Source organism: Accipiter gentilis, chromosome 28 (assembly GCF_929443795.1).
Source record: "Accipiter gentilis chromosome 28, bAccGen1.1, whole genome shotgun sequence".
NCBI classification, from domain to species: Eukaryota; Metazoa; Chordata; class Aves; order Accipitriformes; family Accipitridae; genus Astur; species Astur gentilis.
Genome location: NC_064907.1, coordinates 20,694,277 through 20,715,559, shown reverse-complemented (window position 1 = coordinate 20,715,559; position 21,283 = coordinate 20,694,277). Strand labels below are relative to the sequence as shown.

Sequence of the window (21,283 nt, the reverse complement as noted above, 5' to 3'; positions counted from 1 at the left end):
CGCGGTGATTGGCCGGACGACGGGTGACCCCGCGGCGCGGCCGTAGCGTCCGGCAGCGGGCGCGCGCCGCCCAGTATGGCCGCCGCGGCGGGGCTGCTGTGCCGCGGGCCGGTGCGTGTCCTCTCTATGTCGTGTCTGTGCGTCCGTCCTGTCCGTCCTTCCCTCTGTCTGTGCCCCCCTCCCCGTCCAGGGGTAGGGGGCGGGGGCGCTTTGTCCGTTGTCCGAGACACCCCCCCCTCCCAGTTGTTTTGGGAGGGAGGGGGGTCCGTCTCCCCCGCGTCTCCCTCTGTGTTTCCCTCCTCCCCGGTTAACGGTAAGTGCGGCCTGCGCCTCCTCACGGTAAGTGACCCCGGTTGACGGTGGAAGCGTCCTCCCTCCCTTGCGGTAAGTGTGTGGCCCTCCCCCGCCCCCCCCCCCCCCCCGCTACCGGTGAAGGCGGACACACACCCCACACGCCCCCCCGGTACCGGTGAAGGCGGACACACACCCCCCACCCCCCCCGCTACCGGTGAAGGCGGACACACACCCCACACCCCCCCCCCGGTACCGATGAAGGTGGACACCCCCCCCCCGGTACCGGCAGCCTTCCCCCGCCTTCCCCCTTGCCGGTGAGGGCAGCCACCCCCCCCCCCCGGTGCCCTCCCCCGGGTGCTGGTGAGGGTGACCTTCTTCCCCGGTACCGGTGAAGGCAGCAGTCCCCCCCTCGCCGTGCCGGCAGCCTTCTCCATTGCCGGTGAGGGCAACCCCCCCCCCCCCCCCCCCGGTGCTCTTCTTGCCCCCCCCCACCCCGTGCCGGTGAAGGCAGCCCCCCCCCCCCGCCCCCCCCCCCCCCCCGCAACCTGCTGAGTCCCCAGCCTGGGCGTACAATGAAGGGTTTTCCCTCCCCCAGGGGGGGTCCCTGCCCCCAGCAGGGTTTTTTAGCGTTGTTTTTGCCTCCCCCCAGCTCTTCCTGCGCCGCAGCACCTGGCGAAGCCTCACCTCGCAGACGGAGGGGGAGGCCCGAGTGACCCGGGTCCTGTGGGAGAAGTTTCCTCGGGCTTCTGCCATCAAAGTTGTGGATATATCAGGTACGGAAAAAGCTCTTGTATTTTCCTACCCCCCCTGCCCTCCCCAAGCCATCCATGTGCTTTGCGAGGGAGGAGCTGAGTCTATCCCTTGGCTGTCCTGTCCCCCCCGCCTTTGCTGTGGGGACACAAAGGACTCTTGTTTTTCCTCAAGCCTCTGCCGCCACTTTTGGTTTTCTAGGCGGCTGCGGTGCCATGTACGAAATTCACATCGAGTCGGAGGACTTCAAGGAGAAGCGGACGGTGCAGCAGCACCAGATGGTTAACCAGGTGAGGGGGGGCTCGGTGTGTGTGTGAGTGAGTGCGCGCAGCACTTAATGCTGCTGCTGTGTGTGCTGCTCTCAGAGCTGAGCCTGCTGCACTTTGTAGTCGTGCACAGCACTTTAGGTCAGCATGCTGATTGTATGTGTGCAGCACAAATTGCTGTGTGTGCACACAATCAGTGTGCAAAACTTAAAGCACTGCATGCACACCCATGCGGTGCCTGGTTGAAGTGCTGCAGGCTCAGCTCTGAGTGCTGCATGTGCGGAGTGAGTGTCTTGAGTAGTGTAGCTCTTCCCAATAAAAACCAGTGTAGTTGTTTGTGCAGCACTCTGGCTGTAGCACAGCACTTCCAGTTGGGTGTGCAGGCTGAGCTGCATGTGTGGGGTGTGTGTCTTGAGTAGTGTAGCTCTCATTCCCATAAAAACCAGTGTAGCTGTTTGTGCAGCACTCTGGCTATAGCACAGCACTGTGTGTGTGCACACACAGCACTTCCAGTTGGGTGTGCGGGGTGAGTGTCTTGAGTAGTGCAGCTCTTCCTTCCTAATAAAAACCAGTGTAGCTGTTTGTGTGTGTGTGTGCGCATGTGCAGCCCTTGTATGCAGTGTTAGTGTCTTACCAAGTGTAGCCCCCCCCTCTTCCAAATAGCATTGATTGCCCTTTTTTTCCTTTCCTCCAAATCAATAAATAGTGTTGGTGTGTGTATGAGCAGGCAGAGGATTCAGTGCTGTGTGTCAATAGCCTGTCCCTTCCTTTACCCCAGTAATAAAGTGCATAGCCCCTTTTCACTTAAAATAGTGTGTGCAGGACTTTGTGCACAGCCCTCCTTTGGGACTGTGCAAATGTCTTTACTGGAGGGAAGGTTATGCTATTAATGAGGAGGATCATAGCCCAACTGGTGTGGCAGGGTACATAGCACTGCATACCTTTCTCTAGGTATGCCTTCACTGTGTGCGCACACAATGCTTAGTGACCACTACACAGCCATTGCTTTGTTCTGGTGTTGCACCTGACCCTCAGGGCTGCCCTGTTTGTTGCAGGCACTGAGTGAGGAGATCAAGAGCATGCATGGACTGCGCATCTTCACCTCCACCCCCAAACCTCCTTAATGATGATGTTGCTGCCCAGTCAATAAAGATGCTTGGTGCTGCTGAGTGGGCAGCTGCCTCCCACCAAGTGAAAAATTTTCCTAAAGTGCTGCATTTTCAATTAAGGCACCTGTGCAGGGCTGGGGGGGTCACAAGGGAGGGGGAAAGGAAGGGAGTCTTCCTCTGAGAGGACAGCAGGAAGGAGAAACTTTATTATTGCCTTGCCACACAGTAGGGTCCCTTCCTCAGCCCCCCACAACCATGCTGGGAACACCAACCAGGGAGCTGCTTTTTGGGGCCAGGCACTTCTTTTCCTCCCCCCACAACATTGCTGCTGCTGCCAAAGGGGAGCTTAAGGCTCAAGTGCACCTCTTATCAAAAAAAAAAAAGAGCACTTCCAAAAATAAGCTGAGTCACACTGGGCTTAGCCTTGATCAAGCCAAGCACTGTGTCCATGGGGTCCAGAGGAAAACTTTGGGAGTAGAATGCAGCTCTGCAGCATGTGAACTTCACCCCATGCCTGGGGGAAACAAAACCTGCTCCGAGTAGTCCAAGGCAAGTTCCATCCTCAGCCAGACTCAAGCACCTAGCCAAGTGGACTACACCGTGCAGCCAACAACTTTTAAAACAACACAGGCTGTGGTGGCTGCTGCTGCACTGTAGAAGCGATGCTTGGCCTCCAAGAGTGATGCCACTTGGAGCGCTGCATCTCAGGGCTTGCATCACTCAAGGCGAAGCGTAGAAGTGGCTGGCGTACAAAGCAGAAAGGAGTGGCCAAAAGGGTCGGCCCAGGGAGAGTTTATCTGTCCTTGGAGCCCAGCTTCTCAATCAGTTCCTGCAGAGGAGCCAACTCCCGCCTGTCAATCAAGTTGAATTCCTAGCAGGGGAAAACAACAACAACACACAGCACAAAAACTAAAGGCACCTCTCAAAGAGCTGCTGGAAAACACATCCAGCCACCATATGCATGCTGGGAAGTTGCCGTGTCAGTGCGTGCCAGCTCCCGAGAGAAACACTAAACAGGCACTGCTGCAACAGCCACCTCTCCCATTTCTCTGTAGAGAAATTCAAGCAGTAAGACAACAAAAATCTTTTTCTGCTGTGTTGCTGATAAGTACCACGCTGTGCTGCATGATGAGCGAGTTGCATGTGCGGTCACAGGACAGGCTCTTGAAACACTGTCGGGGGGGCAGGGAGAAAAAAAGGTGCTGCTGCTATTTCCGAGTCAATTCTTCAGCTACAAAACGCCCAAGTTCTCCTCCAAGCCTGGTCTCTTTTGCTGCAGGCTGATAGCTAAAACCTCAGAGGGACATTCAAGCATTGAAAGCCAACTGTGCCACACTTCCTGCAAAAAAACCCAAACCCCACAGCGCTGCAGCTGCACAGTTTGCACGGTACAGAGGGCAGGAGCTGAGCCTATCTTCCAGCGCACGCCCCAGCTGTAGATCTTCAAAGAGCGAGGAGGCGCTTAAAATCCAACTCCCTTTAAAAGCAAGCGGGGAACAAGAAAGCCCAGAGGCAGGCAACCGGCCGCCGTTTCGCAACTCACCTGCACAAAGAAGATAAAGTGCTTGAAGGAGGTGTTGAGGTGGGCTTCCTCCTGCAGCCGCATGACGGAATCGAAGTGCTGGTGGTAGATGTGAGCGTACACGCGGAACAGCCGCTTCAGGATCGTCTTGGCCACCGACATGAAGTTCTTGGGAAAAGGGACGCCTGAAACGCACCAACGCGCACTGCTAAGTCCTTCAGTTTGGTCAGAAGTACCGAAACGAGACATTCCAGCAGTGTCTCAGTCCCGTACGCGAAGCTCGTTGCATCGCGCAGCTGCGCTTACCGATCTTTGAAGGGAAGAGCGTTTCATCATCCAGCTGGTCCTGGACCCACGTCATCAAGTAATCGATGTACTTCGGAGCCGAACACTTGATCGGCTTCTTTATGTTGGTGCCGTCCGCCCAGTGGTACTCATACCTGCAGGGAGAGGGAAGGAAAATAAATCCTTTGCTCCAAGAGAAAAAATGGCTCTTCTGGGCTCCTCCTGGACTTTGGCACGCCCTCTCTCCTCACACAAGATGGCTGACATCCCCAGGAGACCTTCCCTGGGGTCGCACATTAGCCAAAGACTTTTAGAAGCCACCACCTGCAAATCGACACGTGTGCTTATCGATCCGACTGCTCCTCTGAACTGGGGCAGACATTGACTGTAATGCTACATGACGACACAACCTGCTTTCTCTGCGATCTTTTGCAAAATCCTTCAAAAGCAGGGGGAACCCCCCCCCCCCCGGGTTTTGACTGTCGCCTCTCGACCGACGACAAGCGAAAAAACCCAGTGCCGTTTCAACAGGAAATTGTTACAGGAAGTGTCCCCAAATATAGAAACGGGAACTTGCAATCTAGATAATTCTGGGTAGAAAAGCAGGGCAGGATGTTACACGGCACCCTACAAATACTGCCCACCGGCCAGACCGCACGCTGTTATCCCCCAAAACAAAATGCCTCGAGCAACCTTACAGACAAGATACCCAGCTGCAGCTTCACCTCACGACAAAATACATAAGTGCAGAACCAACACATCATCTTCTCCCCGCGTGTACTGACACCTCCTAAAAACAACAGGGTGCCCCAAATACTCTTTCGCTATTTGCGTTCCACGTTCCATGATGCCCCAACCTCCTCTGACAAAAAGGTTATGCTACATCAGCTAGGTAAACATGCCTCCTGAAAAAACACCGCCCATGCTTCTCACCTGGGCACCCGCATGAATCAAGGGACAACAGCCCCTTAAACCGCCTCGGGACAACGCACGCTTCGTGCCCTTTCACGGCCTGCACCCGGCTAAGCATACTTGAGGCCAGGCCGATTCAACAGGGCAGGCACAGGGATCAGCAGGACCCAGAAGACACTTAGCCATTCCCTACTGCACACACCAGTCACTATGAGCACGAGGTTTCCTTCCCAGCTCTAACTCCGCAACAACAGGCTGCCCTCTCCTCCCCGCACAGCCGTCGCACATGCCGTACCGTAACCCGACCAGAGCATTCGCCTGCCTCATGTCCTGCCCCGTGCTGGCAGCAGCATCTTTAGAATCACTTGTGCTCTGAAAAAAAAAAATAATCCGACTACAGCCTCTCCGAGCATCAGCTCTGTGACAGAGCACAAGAGGTTACTGTAAGACTTTGACAGCGAGACCAGCTGCTTCCAATCAAGTTAGATCTCTCATTTTCCTTAAAATAAACCATTTTGACAACACATCTTTTCAGTTTCCAGACAACGTAGGGACCAGATTGATTGACAGGGGGAAAAGAGATCCCCACGCACGCTTGCCCTGGCCAGGTAGTTAACACACCGGACAAACCGACGGCTACCGACGCCACGCAGCCCAACAGACAGCTTAGCTTTGCACGTGGGTACACGGCACCAGGGAGCACGATGGTGCGCCTCGACCCGATCTGGACATGTCCCATCCTCTTTATATCTTCTTTCTACGCAAGCTCGAGCAACCCGCGCCCCCGTCTGCTTCCCCACGTTTCAATTGCGGCTGTAGACCGCGGTAAACTTCTTACCTCGGTCCTGCAGACATGACTGGACAGCTCGCCTCCGTGCAGAACTCCGTAATGGTCCCGTACAGCATGTTGATTTGGTTGAAGAAATCCACCGCTGGAAAGGAAACGGATCAAGTTTACTCAAAATGCAAACGCAAAGCAGACCGGAGCGCCGGTTCACTCTCATTCAGCTGTCGCAGGGGTGAACGTGCCACAAAGCTCTCGGTGAAAGCAAACGTCCCCCTTCCGTACGATGTCATGTGGCCAATGACTCTGAGAAGTTTCAGCCATCTAGGAATTTGAATCACTCTGTCAGTTTTTCACCGTCAGGCTACTGCCCCTAGCTGATTTGTACAGCACGAAGCTCCACTTAGCCTTCCGTACCTTAGAAATGACCGCTTTAGGTTCCACACACCTTTAAAAAAATGACAGTACCTCAAAACCCCGATTGATTTTGACAATACAAGAGGGACCTTCCTTAGGTTAAACACTTGTGGCCTGACTTACTGTCTTCCGTCGCTCAAAACTGACTCTTCTTCCTCCTCTAACCTCTAAAGAAACATAGTTCAAGGCCAGGGAGAGCGACTGCTAAAAGCAAAATAGGTTTGCAGTATTTGGTTTTCTTTAACTATGCATGCAGCAACATTAAAATGAAAACAGACAACAAAAAAGAAACTCCACAAACCTAGAGTTCAGTGAGCAATACGGTTCCGCTTCTTCCCTGGACTATTCGCTGCCACCATTTTTGCAGCTGACATTGCTGACGTCGTACCTCCAAATACCAATACTTGAGGCTAACTCCCCAGTACAAAAAAACCTCTTCACAAACCTTATCACCTTTGCAAGTCTGAGCTCAAAAGAAAACCCACCCCAAAACCACAATTGCGCAGGTTTGTTTCTCGCTTTTTGCGCACTTCCAGAGCGCGACACCCATTTGACACGGGACCCGTCTGCCATCGGCACATCGCGCCGCTTCCTTTCCTTTTATCCCACCTCCATTACTTAAACGGAGCGTGCCTGGAATAAGAATTTAATCTGGGGAATTTCTAGGTTCTTTAAAGGAAAAACCCCAGAGATTTTTGGTTTTCCCACTCCACCTCCATGCTCGGGCAGATCCCCCTTTCATAGGGCTTACTGTTAACCGCGATCCACTCGTTAAGGTCCTCTCCCTCCGGCAACATAACCGCTTGTCTAAGGTTACCGCTCCCCAGAGTCGCTTCCGCATGTTTCAAGAGTTCATACTGATGGGAGCCTTCGGGAATGTTCTTCTTGGGTTTGAATGTTTTCGAAGACCGACTCCCACTGACAAGACAAAAAATATTTCCAGTTAGTCCTGTAACAGCATTCTCTTCCCAGAAACATTTCCCCTATTACCCCTTACCATTCGGCACTTTTAACCAGGGTGACGCCGGCCCTTCCCCTTTTCCCCCACTGTCAGGGTGAACAGATCCTGCAGGCAAGCTGAAGCATTTCTGATGGCATCACGAAAAAGCCGCCCGCACGCTTCCCTCTTTCGTCCACCCTTTTTAAAAAACACAAACATTCTGCGCAAAGGACCAAAGAGTCATCAAGCAACAGTTGCTTGCAGTCATGGAAAGAAAAGCCCACATATCTCCACCAGGGAATGAAACGACCTGCCGACTGCCGCTAGGTCAGTTTGACAGCGGCAAATATTAGGTACTGAGCACTCAAACGCACCGTAGGAAACAGCCTGCTAAAAATAGCAACTTAATAGACTCCAGCCCCGAAATGCAAATCGTCACCGTAACCTTTCCTCTCCGTGTTGTACCGACAGCTGTGCTCAGCAGCCGAGCCATCGTGCAACTCCTCACCGAACTTCCCCCCGGTTCCTCCAATGGGGCTGGCGGTACCGCAGCCTCTCTCCAAACAGCCAACGCTGCCAAAAACTGGATGAATTTTGATACCTCTCAACCACAAAACATTAACTTTCAGACCCCACCAACTCTCTGCTTCTGAGCAAGGGTGAAGCAAACAATAGGACAAGCAGGGCCAAAGCAAAGCTCGGGGGAAACGGGCCTCTCCGGCGCATGCCGCTCGGCATCGCCGGCATCCTGCCCCCGTTGAACGCAACCGGACACATTCAGCTGGCACGCACCTCACGGCAGCTTCCCGGTGCAACCTTACGGCTTTGCACACCCCGTTTACGTGCAGCGCTCGGTGCGGAAGTAAAAGACCTTTAGATACAGCTCACTCTTAAACCAACCCTCCGTCTCCCGCTACAGCCGAAACGCAGGCCCAGCACGTCACCGACCCTAGGCAGAGGGTTCCAAAAGGCAGACCCAGCACATCGTCAGCCCTAGGAAGAGGGTCCCCAGCCCCTTCTTACATCACAGAATGCCTCCAGTCCTCATCCACAGCACCTACCAGGCCTTAAGAGCCGGAAGCCCTCTCTCACTTTACAAGCCTTCCCATCTACAACGCAGGTATGCAACAACACACCCCCTGCAGCTTGCTAAAGCTGCATTTTGTACACCACATGCTTGTAGGTTTAGCACATTAACAGCATTCCCCCTGCAGTCAGATGTAGGGTAAGGCCCACCCAAACCCCACCCAGAGGGCAAAGGCCTGACCCTAAAGCCCCCTCCCAACTCCCAGGGCCTCCCACTAAGGCAGAACGAGCCTACAGACACCCCTACCCCCTCAGGGCCTCCCCCAATTCCCCGGGAAGACCAACCCCTCATATTCTCCCCCACCTGGGAGGGATTAACCCTCACAAGACGGCCCCTCCCCAGAGCCTTCCCCCTAAGAGTGCCCCCCAAAAGGCTTCCCATCCCCTCATACACCCCCAAAGTCCCCCGCCACCCATTCTCCTCCATGGCAGTCACCCAACATGGGCACTCCCAGGCCGCCCTGCTCCCGCTGCCAGTCCCCCTCCACGTCCTGGCCTAGGACCCTACCCCCGCAAGGCACCCTCTCTCGCCCCACCTTCCTCCAAGGCTTCCTCACAAAAAACCCACTAGAACCCCAGGGCTTCCTCCACAGGACTACACTCCTCCCCGTGTCCCTCCAGGGCCTCCTCCCCAAGCCCTCCTGGTACACCCCCGGGGGCTCTTTTCAAAGCCTTTCCCTCTCCATACGCACTCCGCCCTCCCCGAAACATCCTCAAGCCCCACCGTGAGCCCCCAGAGCCTCTGCCCAAAGCCCCCGCCCCCAGGCCTTCCTCCTAAAACTTCCCATTAGAGCCCTCCCGGGCCTCAACACAAGGCCCTCCTCAGCTCCCGAGCACCGCTGAGGCCTCCATCCCCCCCAAAAGCCTTCCTCGAGGCCCTTCCCTCAGGATCCCACCTCACACCCTCCCCACGACACCTTCCTCCAGGAAAGGCCACCAGCGCCTCCCCCCCTCCCCAAGAAACACCCCCCCCCCCAGGGTCTCCCCAAAAGCCTTCCTCCCCCAAAGCCCCTCACAGACCCAGCCTTCAAGGCCCATCCCCCCCAAACGCTTCCCCGCACCCCAATACCTCTCACAAACCAAGCTTAAGTGCCCCCCCCCCCCAACCCAAACCCAAGTGCCCCTCCCCCCCCAACCCAAACCCTCTCACAGAGCCTCCCCGAAGACCAAACCCTCTCACAGAGCCTCCCCGAAGACCAAAGCCCCTCACAGGCCGCCCCCGCCCCCCCCCCCGGAGGCCTTCCCCACCGAAATCTCTCAGGCAGCCTCGCCCCCAAACCCCTTACAGCCATCCTCCTGCCTCGGGGTCTCCCCTAAGGCACCCCCCCGGGGGGCTCGGGCACTCACAAGAGGAAGCTCATGGCGAGCGGAGCCGGGCCGAGGCGCTGGGCCGGGCTGAGGGGAAAACGGCGGCGCCGGGGGCGGCTGCTCGCGCGCGGCCCCAGCTCCCCGCCGGCCGCGCCCGCCCCGCCGCCAACTCTCGCGAGAGCTGAGAGACGGGGAGGAGGGGTTTCATGGCGAAGGGGGCGCGGTCTCGCGGGGAGGAAGGCGTGGTCTCGCACGGCGCCGTCACCGTGGCAACAGCCCCCGGGCCGAGGTCCACGTGGGTCTGCGCCGGCCTCGGCCCCCGCCACGGGCCTGGGGACCCTCAAAGCCCCCTCCCCATGGGCCCAGGCACCTCCAAAGCCCCCTCCCCGTGGGCCCACGGACCCCCAGAGCCCCCTCCCTATGAGCCTGGGGACCCCCCATGGGTCCAGGCACCTCCAAAGCCCCCTCCTCGTGGGCTTGGGAACCCCCCATGGGCCTGGGGACCCTCAAAGCCCCCTCCCCGTGGGCCTGCCCCCCCCATGGGCCTTCCTCCACCTAGGTCTCCCCCAACTCACAGATGCTTCCCCACCACCAACCCCCTCAACCCCCACCATCTTATTTCAGCCCCTCCTTTTCAGCCTTGCACCAGGCCGGACCCGTACGCCCCATCCAGCGCCCCAGACCAACTTCACAGGCTGAAATTCCCCCCAAACATCCTAAAGTTTATCAAACCCTTTTCCCAGGGCTGAATTCTGCCGGTTTTCACCCTTTTTTTGTGGCTATGTGATCTCTCCAGCCCTCGTCTTAGCAAAGAGCTGCTGTTACTGACCTAAACAATGGTACTGACCTGGTTTTAAAACCAGGGCATGACCGTAGCCGCTCTAAACAAGTTAAAAACTAAAATAAACATGCCGAGGTTATTTTAGCTCGCAGCCAGGCCACCTCCCGCAGCTCTCACAAGCGGCACAGTGTGGAACCGGCTCCGCTGGGGCACGTCACGGGGATGGCAGCTAGCAATCCTCGGTATTTATTGGATACTCAGGGTGCCATAAAAACCTTCCCAGGCTTTACCGAGCACCTCGATGACCTCACGATAAACCTCCAGGGCCGCCTTTCACAACTCAAAGAGTACGCAGGGCAAAACTAAGGAAAATAAACATGCAGGAGACGGCTAAACTCACTCAGCACGCCTTCTCGAGCACTTACAGGCTCTCCTTTTACCTCTTCGCCATGCAGGTTTCTTGCTTCCTTCTCCGCGATACCAGGGAGCAGCGTTCACACGCATCCTGACCCGATCTGGTGCCGTGGGCCAGGAGACGCCGCGCAGGATCTATTAAAAATTAAATTAATGGTATTTAGTTCTGCACAAAAGCTCTTAATTTTTCCACCCGTGGAGAATGTGGCCAGAAACAGCAGAGACATACTAACAGTGAGTAAAGGCTCCCTCTCGCCGTCAGGAGATGCTGACGGATGGCCACCCTGTGCCTGCTCGGGTGTGGGATCCTGCTTCCAGTCCCTCTGCGCTGGGATTGCCTGGAGCTGGGAGCACTGGGAGCTGGGAGAGCCCGGCTCACCCCCAGGTTTTGCCGAGGTTTTATGATGCCTGACGAGGGACAACACCAGCTGCCGGGCCCCGTCGCACCCTCCCGCAGCGAAAATCTCCTCTCTATTTTTTAGCAGCTAAACTGCCCGTCCTGGTGCGCGTACGCTTAGTCCCTGAACTAGACCTAACCCTAATCCTAATTTCAACCTCGGTCCGGTTTTAGACGTACTCACGCTCCTGTGTTTAATCTCATCCCAATCCCAGATGGAAACCTAGCCTGGATCCCAACTGCAGTCCTAACCCCAATCCCACAGTTAGACCTAACTTCAATCCCAGCCCTAACCCCAATCCCCGATCCAATCCCAGCCCCAATCCCAGCCTTAACCCCCATCCCAGCCCCAATCCCGTATTTAACCCAACCCCAGCCCCAATCCCAGTCCCAATCCCATTCCCTCGCTCAGCCCTAATCCCGCCCTAACCCCCACCCAGATCGCAGCCGTAAACCTGACCCCCAGCCCTAATCCCGACCCTAATCCCGACCCTGACCCCTGGCCTAACCCCAGGCCCAGCCCTAGACCCAACCCTGGCCCCGCCCCCTGCCCCGCCCCGCGGTGCACGGATCCCGCAGCCCCTCTTGCCCCCCCCCCCCGCCTCCCGGGCCCAGCCAATGAGCGCCGCCGTGCCCAATTAGAGAGGAGAAGCCTCAACCGTCTCCACCAATCACGCCCCTCTCCTTCTCCGCCCGCCCCGCCCACCCCCTCTCCCTAGCGCTTCTCTTCCTCTACCCCGATCGTCCCGCTCCGTCCCGCACCCTCCCTCGCCACCTCCATTCAACTCTCCCCTCCGCGATTGGCTGCCGCGGGCGGCGAGAAGGGGAGGAGCCGGACGCTCTCCCCGCCCCTCCTCCTATATAAGGCGACGGGCGGGGCAAAGAGCCTCACTCCCGCTTCCCGCCGCCGCTCCCTCAGCGCCCGCCGCTGCCATGGCGACCGCGCTCTGCCCGCTCCGCACCCTCGGCCGCGCCGCGCTGCGGCCCCGCGATCGCCGCCTCCACCTCAGCGCGCCCAGGTACGGCCCGATCCGGCCTTTTTAGATACATCTACGTGGTGGGGGAGGCGGGGATCGTCCCTTTCCCCCACCCAATGCCGGCGTGAGGAGGGGGAGGCCCGGCCTGGCCCTCACCCGCCCCTCCATCTTCTCCTTCGCCTCACCCACCGGGCCGGGATAGAGACCCGGCTCATCGCCACCGGCACCGGCAATGACTGAGGCGGACCCCCAGCGGTCACCCCGGGCGGTGCAGGCTGATGAAATCCCGCTCCCGCCTTGCATGGTGTATGTTGGGCTTCCCCCTCACTCTGGGCGGGGGTTTGGGGGGGACGGACACACACACACCGGGTCTACCGGGCTCTCCCCGCACCCCCAGAGGTGCCTCTCGGGGCCCGGTCTCAGGCTGAACCCAGATTAAAACGGTGCGAGAGGGACCAGAGACACCCCCCCCCCCCCCTCCCCAAAGCATCCTACCCCAAGCATCCCACCTGTGGCTCAGGCTGTGCACCCGCAGGCTTTCTCCTTCCACTTCTGCGCCACCCTCCCGTGGATTTTGCTCCCGTGCACCGAAGGAGCCCTTCAGGGAGCTGCTGCCGCTCGGGTGCTTTGGTTTCACCCCCGTTCCCTACTCTAAACAGGGCTCTGAGCTCTTATTTTGGCTTTCCCGTAGCTCACGAGGGGGGCTGATGCTTCTTCCCGTCCCCTGGAAGGCCAGGCCGGGCACCCAGACTTCAGGCTTACGTAAGGGGAAGATTCGGGTAGGTTCTTGGCATGAGGTGTCTCCCATCTAATGAGTTTTCCTTTCCCTAGCTTGCCAGGCACTTGTAACTTCCATAGATGTATCTAAGCGGGCGTACAGTAGTTTAGTGCAGGTTTAGCTCTGAAGTTAAAATATAAGAATTAGAGGGCCAGCGGGCTGAGCTGGTCTGGAATGGGGGTTTGCTGGTTATTGTTAAATAAGTTTGACTGGGGCGATTAGTGTTAGGGATGAAGCAGCATTTAATTCCCAGTAAATGGGAGAAAACTACAGATTTGAGTAGGTCAGGGATGCAGGTATGTGGCCGGAGCAGCTCTTGTGGTGGCTTTCCCCCGTGGCAGCTGTCCCCAGCGCTCCAGGATCAGGATTGTACCTAGAGAAGGTCAGAATACAGCAGCGTTGGACTTAATGTGGGATCCTGGTAGGAGAACGTCTGTATGCCAGGCAGCCGACAGATGATTTTTGAGGACAAACTGCAGCAGTTCGGCTCGCTCCTGTTGGATGGTACAGGGAGGGTTGGAAACTGCACTCGGTGCTGTCAGGCTTTCTCCTGTGGGTCAATTGTCTCCTGGATTCTTGTGGCAAGTTGAGTAGCTTGTGCAGTTCTGATGTATAGAGCTTCAAAAATGAGCTGGTCCTTGCGATTTGGGAAGGCACCATAAATGACAGTAACACTGTGGCAGCATCCCTGCTAGCTCTGGCTCAGAGGAAGGAATAGTGGGGCAAGGAAGGTGCTCGTCGTGAGGCAATGCTGTAGTGAAGTCTGGAACTGAAGCTTCTGAAGGTGTACCTTCTCCCAAAGGGATTAGTGAACAAGAATGATCCTCAAATAAGAGTTGTAGTGATAACCTGAAGAAAAGAAACCCACCCAAACGTGAGCAGTGTTGTGACAGCCTTTTGTGAGTGGGGACCAGCAGCTGTGGCCTCCCAGCTAGCTGTAGGTCAAGCCAGCCTTTCTATGTACTGCAGGGTGTCCAGTTGCCTGGAATGTATTTGGCGGTGACCGGATCTTCCCGTTGCCAATTTAGACCAGAAATGTATGCAAGGAGTTGTTTTGACCTGGTTCAAATGGACAAATGTCCCTTCTACTCCCCCTAGACGTTGGAGTCTGTCAGAGGGTGTGAAACCACGTACCCCCAGCCCAGCTTTAACAGCCTGAAGGCACGACTGTAGCGGTAGCAGCACTTACTTGAGCAGGGGAAGGCGTGAGACCGGCTTGCGTGAGGTGCGTGCCGTGCTAGACGGGCCGACGGTCTCGCCGAGGAATTTGTGGGGCACGAGTTTCTCTGGGAACAGCACTCGGTACAGAAGCATGGCACGCTGTGCCTCCCTTGGTGCATCCAATGAGCCGGAATTACTCAATAGACCTCCTCGGTGGTGGAAGCTCCGCTTAAGCGGAGTGAGTTCTGCTTCATGTACGTCCTTTGTAGTGAAGCTGTCGTGCCTTTGCAAGGAACGGGTGACCGGCTTTCTACAAATGGGAGCTAACGGTATCTTAGCTTGAAACATGCACCAGACAAATGATGCACACCTCGCAGAGAAGAATAGCGTGTAAGCTTTCTCAGGCTGCACAAATAAGTTGGTCCCTCTGGTAGTTTTGTTTGCTGATCCTGGCTTTGGGCAGCAAAGCTGTAAACTAAGACTGAACTATGCTGCTTAATATGATTTGGTGTAAATGTGCAATAGGCTTGTAAAAGTAAGGCTCAAGCGAAAGAGCTTTTCCTGGTCTGCGTTGCACAGAGCCCTAAGGACAAGTCCTAACGATGCTGACTGCTTTGGTAATGCTTTATCTGTTGCAGAAATGATGCCGTTGTCATTTCTGGAAGGAAGCTGGCCCGGCAGATCAGGCAGGAAGCCCGTCACGAGGTTGAGCAGTGGGTAGCAGCTGGAAACAAGAGACCTCACCTCAGTGTTGTTCTCGTCGGCGAAGATCCAGCGAGTCACTCCTACGTATTGAACAAAACCAAAGCGGCTGCTGATGTTGGTACGTCTTGCGCTCTGTTCCAAAAACGTGGAGCAAGCGACTGTTTTATCTTGCTGTAGTTGGGAGTCCTCTCTGCTGGAGGCCGAGGGAAGCTTTTTGGGATCCATCCATCTGGCAGCTTTTCACCTCGCCTGCGTGGAAGTCCCTGTTTGCCCCAGCATTTGCTATGACTCTTTTGGCTGCCTTCGTTGTTGTACTGGGACGTAGTTAATAAACACAGTTCACGTGTGCATTGTGCCATTTGAGTCCCTTAGGGCGACATCAAGCTCTGTAGTTTGGATTTGCAGTCTTTCTAGGGTCATATGAAGCACAGACGGGGCTCTGGTTTGCCGTCTTTCCTCAAATACTTGAGATGCAGGCATCGTTCAGCAGCCTTGCTACCCTGCGACTGCTTCCAATCTTACAAGCTGAGGTCCTGCTCGGTGTTCGGCCAAGTATGCTTCTGAAGATAATGTGCTGAAAGGGGTTAGGGGCAATAAAGGGTTGAATTTCTCCTTGGGTTCTGTCCTGCCGTAGCCTTCTTTTGGAGCTGAGATTTTTAGGCTAACATCCCTGTCTTGCTGTGTCGAGAGGGACCACAGGATGTGTGGTTGCATCTCCATTGTAGCACGCTTTGGTTAGGTTTCTCCAAGCCCCCTCTGCATTCGGAGGGTTTCTGCTTCCAAGTAGTCTTTCCCAGGTCATTAGACCGACACTAATGGCCCTTAACTGTAACTTGCAAGCCTTGTGAAGGTCTCCGGCCTGGAAGGTGCTCTTTGTTACACAAAGCATACAATCCTTGGTGTGTGCTTGTCAGGTTTAGTAGAGCAATGAACAGGGCAGCTTAAATCTGCATGGATTAAGAAAAACACTCTTGCACTTGTGCCCACGTGGCTCTCTAATGCGACACTTTCAATGGCTGTGCAGGAATCAGCAGTGAAACCATCCTCAGGCCGGCTTCTATTACTGAAGAGGAGCTGCTGGATTTGATCAGCAAACTCAATAATGATGCTAATGTGGATGGCCTTTTGGTACAGCTTCCTTTACCTGGTAAGTGGCTAGATTTCCATCTGTTTCATTTTTACATAAAGCTTTTAAGGGTTTGTATGTGCCAGAAGGAGAAGTAGCACAGGGGCTACCCAGTGACACGAGAGGTGGCACCCTGCTGTGATGCAGCGTAAAGAAGTTGATGCAGCTACTCGATCGCACAGCTGCCTGCATGAGTTAAGTTGCTGGGGGTCACAGAAATCTATTCTTGTGGAGGGAGTATCGGCTTCCAGAGCCAGAAGCTTGAACTCTGTTGTGACGCTGAGGCTGCCTAAAAATACCCTCTCGGCATTAGCGACGCTGTAGTCCCGAAGCGGTTCCAGTTCCCTCCTTCTGGGAGCAGTTAGCCTTGAGCTTGCTGGAAGTCTTGAGTAGCTTCAAGCTTTTGAACTCTGACGGGGCTGGTGCAGGAGGTCAGGGCTCTGGCTGACTGCAAAGAGCAGGCTTTTGGCTGATCCCTAGAGTTAAAGCTTTTCTCTTCCAGAACATATTGATGAGCGCAAGATTTGCAATGCTGTGACTCCAGACAAAGACGTTGACGGCTTTCACGTGATAAATGTGGGTCGCATGTGCCTTGACCAGTACTCCATGCTGCCAGCTACCCCGTGGGGGGTGTGGGAGATCATTAAGAGAACTGGTAAGCTGCTGCTGCAGTATTTGGCTGCCGCCTGGCATAACTCCAGCTTGTGGTTGTTTTAAGACTCCATCTTGATCTCTGCAGGCATCCCAACGCTGGGGAAAAACGTGGTGGTGGCCGGCAGGTCAAAGAATGTGGGCATGCCCATCGCTATGTTGCTGCACACGGACGGGAGGCACGAGCGCCCAGGAGGTAAGAGCTCGGCGGCCTCGGAGCCGGCGCGCCAGGCAGCTGTAGAAGGAAATCCTCTGCCTGTCACGCTGGCCTCTTTAGGCTCCTAAGCCAATCCCAGAAGCACGTTAGGGACTCTGGCCCATCACATGGGCTGTAGTCAAGGCTGAGAAGTTAGCTCTGCACAGTCAGTCTTGTAACATTTTGGAGCCTTCTTCAGTGAGTCCTTGTCCTCTTCCGTACCATATCCCTCCCTCTGACTCTGTAGGCTGTTCCCTGGGGTTTCTCATCAGGCTCTGATGTTCCTGATAAATACACAGGTGGTCGAAGGGGAGGACTTAGAGAAGTGCCTGGGTTTGAGTAGTGTATGTGAATTAAGAAGCTCTATGTAACCGCTCTTGCAGGTGATGCCACAGTCACAATATCCCACCGTTACACTCCCAAGGAGCAGCTGAAGCAACACACTATCCGCGCTGATATTGTGGTAGCGGCAGCAGGTAAGACCCAACTCTACTAACGGCGCAGGCAAGGTGCACAGAGGGTGCCGCGCTGCAGCTTGCGTGGCGTTTCTGATGGGAATCCTTGCTCACAGGAGACAATCCTGTCAGTATTGAATGTCCTGGGGCCTCCTTATCTGAGGCAGCTCTGGCAGCGTAGGAGAGTCTGGTGCTCTCGTGGCTGGCTGCAGCTGCTGTAGGCGAGGGCTAGGACAGCAGCTGAGGGGCTGTGTGAGCCAGCCAGTTAATCCTGTGATTAAGCTGAGGAGCCACATACTTGATCTTGGTAGCAGAGCTGTTTGTAGCTCTGCCTTTGACATGTAAAATAACATCTGGCAGGAGGGGTTGGTATGCCAGCAAGTACCTGATCAGATCTAGAGAACAGCTACAGACAGGCTCTGTTATACATGCACACAGTTCAGTATTTATGTGAGGAGGAGGGAAAAAAACCCCAACAAACCAATATAGCATCAGCTTACCTAGAGACAGACACAAAATGCTGAGCGACAGCTGCAGTGCCATCTTCAGAGCACAAGGAATCTCAGAGGTGTGCTCTTCTCCAGGCTGTACCCTTGGCATGGAGTTAGTTGATCAGCAGAGGAGTTGAGCTGATTTGGGGTGTCTGTTTGGCAGCGGAAGCTGGGTGTGAGCCTGTGGGGAGGGAGGAGAGAAGATGTGGGTTGGAAACTGGGTATAAAGAGACAAGGTGCCAGAAGGATTAGAAGTGGTGTCGAAGGTGTCGGTGCACGTAATGACGGCAGAAGTGCTGCTGGCAGGTAAGGCGTGTGAATTGCCAAAGGTGGTCAGCAGACCAGGGGAAGGCTTACATGAAAGGGGTAACTAAGCAGAGGGTGGGAGTGAGCTCCTCTGAGCCGGCGTTATCTGGCAGAACCAGACAAACACACTCCACCCTGAAAGGGTGGCTTAGCAGAAAGCTGCTGCTCCCCACCCCTCTTCCCCTGTCATCTGGGGCTTTTACAGCCCCTGGGCAAAGCCAGTGCCTCTGCCAAGCTGAGTTGCCATGGTCTCAGATGCTGCTCCAGCTTGCTGACTTAGTGCAGGTGCAAAAATGTTGCTGGAGCTGTGTGAACAAACACAGCCGCAGACTTCAAATGTGAGCTTTAAGGTTTCAACTTGGAGAGGATGCTTTGGTCCCAGCTGCTTTGCCAGACCTCTTTCTGGGGGTGGATTCCAGTTCTTTACACTCTGAGGTTATAAGTAAACAGCTCAAATTCCTGCTGGAGCTGAACATTAAGGAGGTAGTGCTGGATTGTGCAACTCTGGGTAGATTCGCATTTTGTAGAATGGTAGAATCCTTCAGGTTGGAAAAGACCCTTAAGATTGAGTCCAGCTCTTTTCTGAGGCAGTAAGGCCCAGATGGGTGAAGACATAACATGAAGATGGGGTGAAGGGGAGCAGGGGGGCTGTTTAGCACCACCATGAGCATTTGATTCCGTTTTCTTCTTGCAGGCATACCCAACCTGATCACAGCTGATATGATCAAAGAAGGAGCTGCAGTTATTGATGTGGGGATAACGAGAGTGCAGGATCCTGTCACTGCCAAGTCGAGGCTGGTTGGCGATGTGGATTTTGAAGGTATGGAAAGGCTCTGCATCTGGTTCCTTAAGAGTTAAACATCTAGGGAGCAGAGAGGGGGAGGAGAAAGTCCCGGTTGGTGTGACTGAGCAGAGGCTGACTGTGCTTCTGTTCTCTTGGTTGGTGCATTCAAAATTGTACCATACGCAAGGGTGCAGCTCTTCCTGTAAATATGCCATGGGAAAGCTGTATGTTGCAAGGCAGAGGAGACTCATCCTGAACCTAAGCGGCTGAGTTGCTTTGCCTCTCCTCCAATTCATCACTCGTACTCTTGCTTTTAAATAAAAACACGCAGAACTTACCTTCTGGCTTGCTACTCACTGGCCTTGCTCACCACTTAGCTGCAACGGTGCCCAGACAGACGGCTGGCGATGAGCCCTGCACTTTTGCGTGAGAGACACTGGAACCTCCTCCTGGAAGAAAGGGAGAGGGGGAATGTTAGTACTTTATTGTGGCTGCCCTCAAGGGCATGTGTGAAGCCCACATCTAGTGTTGGACTTGATGTTTCTGGGCTAGAAATCCAGCTATTAGACCTTGCTTTTTGCTTTTCCCCTACCTTGGGCTTTGCAGTTAAGCCTGTAGCAGGGATGGACAGACTATGGTGTGCGCTCCCCTGCCCTGAATTACAGGGCGGAAAAAGTCCACCTTGAGAAACTGCTATGCCTTAGCTAGTAATCTTGAATTTGAACAATGTTAGACTGGTTACAGCTTTGTACTGGCCAGCCAGCTTGTTAAGTGTCACTGCCTTTGACTTGTATGTGAAGCTCTAGCTTTCCTTCCTGCAGGGGTGAAGAAGAAAGCCAGCTACATCACTCCGGTCCCTGGGGGAGTTGGGCCCATGACAGTTGCCATGCTGATGAAGAACACCATCATTGCTGCCAAGAAGCTGTTGAAACCCAAAGAGCTGAAAGCATTAACCGCTTAATGTGGGATTCTCTTTAGCACTGAAAACAACATTCCAAACTGACTCCCAAACAGGCCGATAGAAAATGCAATATTTTTATTTATTGTATCGGAAGTGGAATCTCCTATTCTGAGGTCATAGATATTTACTGGAAGCTGAAGCATGTGCACATTAGTCATACTAAGGTGTAAGCATCTACGCTTCTGGCCTACTCGTGCTAGCAAAGCTGCTTTATGTTTAAGCTAGCTCTTCTAGGAAGCCTGCCCTGCTCTTGCAGGGACTAGGTGACAGTCGGGATCCTGGGCACGCAGCTCTCCCGGGAGCTTGGTGTGGCGTTAGCAATCCCGTGGGAGGTAGAGCACTGCTCCACAGTGCAAAAGTCATGATCTTCATGGTTCTGTTCTCACAAATGCTCAGTCTGCCCAGACTGCTCGCGTTTGACTCGTGCTGAAGTCTTTATTCAATGCCAGATGTTTAGTTAGAGTTATGCTCTTCTGTAGAAGAAGTTACTTGAAAAGGAAAAAAAAAAAGCCATATGTCTGTTCGCAGCCTGTGCGGGGCCCTGGGCAGTGGCAGATTTGTTGTAACGTGTTCTTCTAGGGTGCAGCTAAACTTTTTTTTTGCTATTTGGAGGGTGACTTTTTTAAAAAGCCTTTTTTTTCTAACCAAAGAACAATGGGGTGGGGACTGTTGGTGCCTACATCAGGCACGCAGGAGGTTTCCTGGACTGTATTGTAAAGCGTGCAAGTACTTAGTGAATAATGCAGGCTAACTCTAAGTATGAGAAAATAATAAAAAAAAAAATGCTACTTGTGTCCTAGAATTATTACTATGCAAGTTTTTTTCACTTCTCCCAGAAAAGGAGAGCAGCCTCCAGCAACAGTTTACTATAGCACTTGTGATGCAAGCTCCCTTTTGTCACTGTGGAGCAGGGTTAGGTCTGGCTTTCTCCCTGAGTTTAGCTAAGACACAACTGCTACATGCATCACCAACTCGGCTTAGAAGTAAGCAGGTCTGTTTGCTTTCATGCCTGAACAAAACCTGTTCAGCTTCCTGACGCTGTTTCCTAACTGCATTGACATGACAGTACAAACTTAGTCCTCTAATGAGTTTGTTTTGCAAGCTCTAATTATCCATTGAACGATAACCTTACCTGGGCTCACGATGCCTTGGGCAGGATGGAAAAACTTACACGCAGCATTGTTTGTGGGCAGCGAGGTACGTGTCTTGGGACTCCTTCCTCTTCGTGTATTCCCTGGAACGACTGATCCCACCTTTCTGGGATCAGGAAAGGTTTGTTGTGAGGCTGAAGGGCTGTTGCTGGAGGCACCTGGTAACTCGGCACTAACCCCACATTCGTGGCTCTCTCCTAGAGGGGAGGGGGCTTATAAAAACACTAACCGTGTGGGAAGGAAAGCTGAGGTTGAAGGACTCTGCGCCAAAAACAC

The 21,283-nt window shown here is 54.4% G+C and overlaps 4 protein-coding genes across 5 annotated transcripts in view; 3 read left to right on the top strand and 1 right to left on the bottom strand.

The window, feature by feature from the left end:
• LOC126051738 (uncharacterized) overlaps positions 1-21,283 on the top strand; it is a 75,434-nt gene that overhangs the window by 4,280 nt on the left and 49,871 nt on the right. The window lies entirely within an intron of this gene.
• Positions 29-2,479, top strand: BOLA3 (bolA family member 3). The gene is made up of 4 exons (XM_049831343.1): positions 29-111; positions 944-1,067; positions 1,246-1,334; positions 2,366-2,479. Exons 1-4 carry the CDS (start codon positions 76-78, stop codon positions 2,432-2,434), a joined length of 318 nt encoding a protein of 105 aa, XP_049687300.1. The 5' UTR covers positions 29-75; the 3' UTR covers positions 2,435-2,479.
• On the bottom strand, positions 2,598-9,831 carry MOB1A (MOB kinase activator 1A). Of its 2 annotated transcripts, XM_049831342.1 has the most exons (6): positions 9,713-9,831; positions 7,091-7,257; positions 5,977-6,070; positions 4,248-4,381; positions 3,963-4,126; positions 2,598-3,290 (listed from the first exon to the last, which is right to left on the bottom strand). In XM_049831342.1, exons 1-6 carry the CDS (start codon positions 9,724-9,726, stop codon positions 3,213-3,215), a joined length of 651 nt encoding a protein of 216 aa, XP_049687299.1. In that variant the 5' UTR covers positions 9,727-9,831; the 3' UTR covers positions 2,598-3,212. The 2 variants fall into 2 exon arrangements, with proteins under 2 accessions (XP_049687299.1, XP_049687298.1); XM_049831341.1 differs by having other exon boundaries at positions 2,598-4,126.
• MTHFD2 (methylenetetrahydrofolate dehydrogenase (NADP+ dependent) 2, methenyltetrahydrofolate cyclohydrolase) lies at positions 12,089-20,338 on the top strand. Its single transcript, XM_049831336.1, has 8 exons — positions 12,089-12,284; positions 14,820-15,004; positions 15,911-16,033; positions 16,515-16,667; positions 16,752-16,859; positions 17,243-17,335; positions 18,806-18,931; positions 19,717-20,338. Exons 1-8 carry the CDS (start codon positions 12,199-12,201, stop codon positions 19,854-19,856), a joined length of 1,014 nt encoding a protein of 337 aa, XP_049687293.1. The 5' UTR covers positions 12,089-12,198; the 3' UTR covers positions 19,857-20,338.

Bases quoted from the DNA above. Each gene is read 5' to 3' on its own strand.
- MOB1A (XM_049831341.1), bottom strand. The intron at 4,382-5,976 runs GTAAGAAGTTTA...CTCTCCCTGCAG, and splicing joins GTCATGTCTGCAGGACCGAG to GTATGAGTACCACTGGGCGG. The intron at 4,127-4,247 runs GTAAGCGCAGCT...GGTGCGTTTCAG, and splicing joins GCTCTTCCCTTCAAAGATCG to GCGTCCCTTTTCCCAAGAAC.
- MTHFD2 (XM_049831336.1), top strand. From the start codon at position 12,199: ATGGCGACCGCGCTCTGCCCGCTCCGCACCCTCGGCCGCGCCGCGCTG. The intron at 15,005-15,910 runs GTACGTCTTGCG...ATGGCTGTGCAG, and splicing joins CAAAGCGGCTGCTGATGTTG to GAATCAGCAGTGAAACCATC. The intron at 18,932-19,716 runs GTATGGAAAGGC...TCCTTCCTGCAG, and splicing joins TGGCGATGTGGATTTTGAAG to GGGTGAAGAAGAAAGCCAGC.
- BOLA3 (XM_049831343.1), top strand. From the start codon at position 76: ATGGCCGCCGCGGCGGGGCTGCTGTGCCGCGGGCCG. The intron at 112-943 runs GTGCGTGTCCTC...GCCTCCCCCCAG, and splicing joins GGCTGCTGTGCCGCGGGCCG to CTCTTCCTGCGCCGCAGCAC. The intron at 1,068-1,245 runs GTACGGAAAAAG...TTGGTTTTCTAG, and splicing joins CAAAGTTGTGGATATATCAG to GCGGCTGCGGTGCCATGTAC.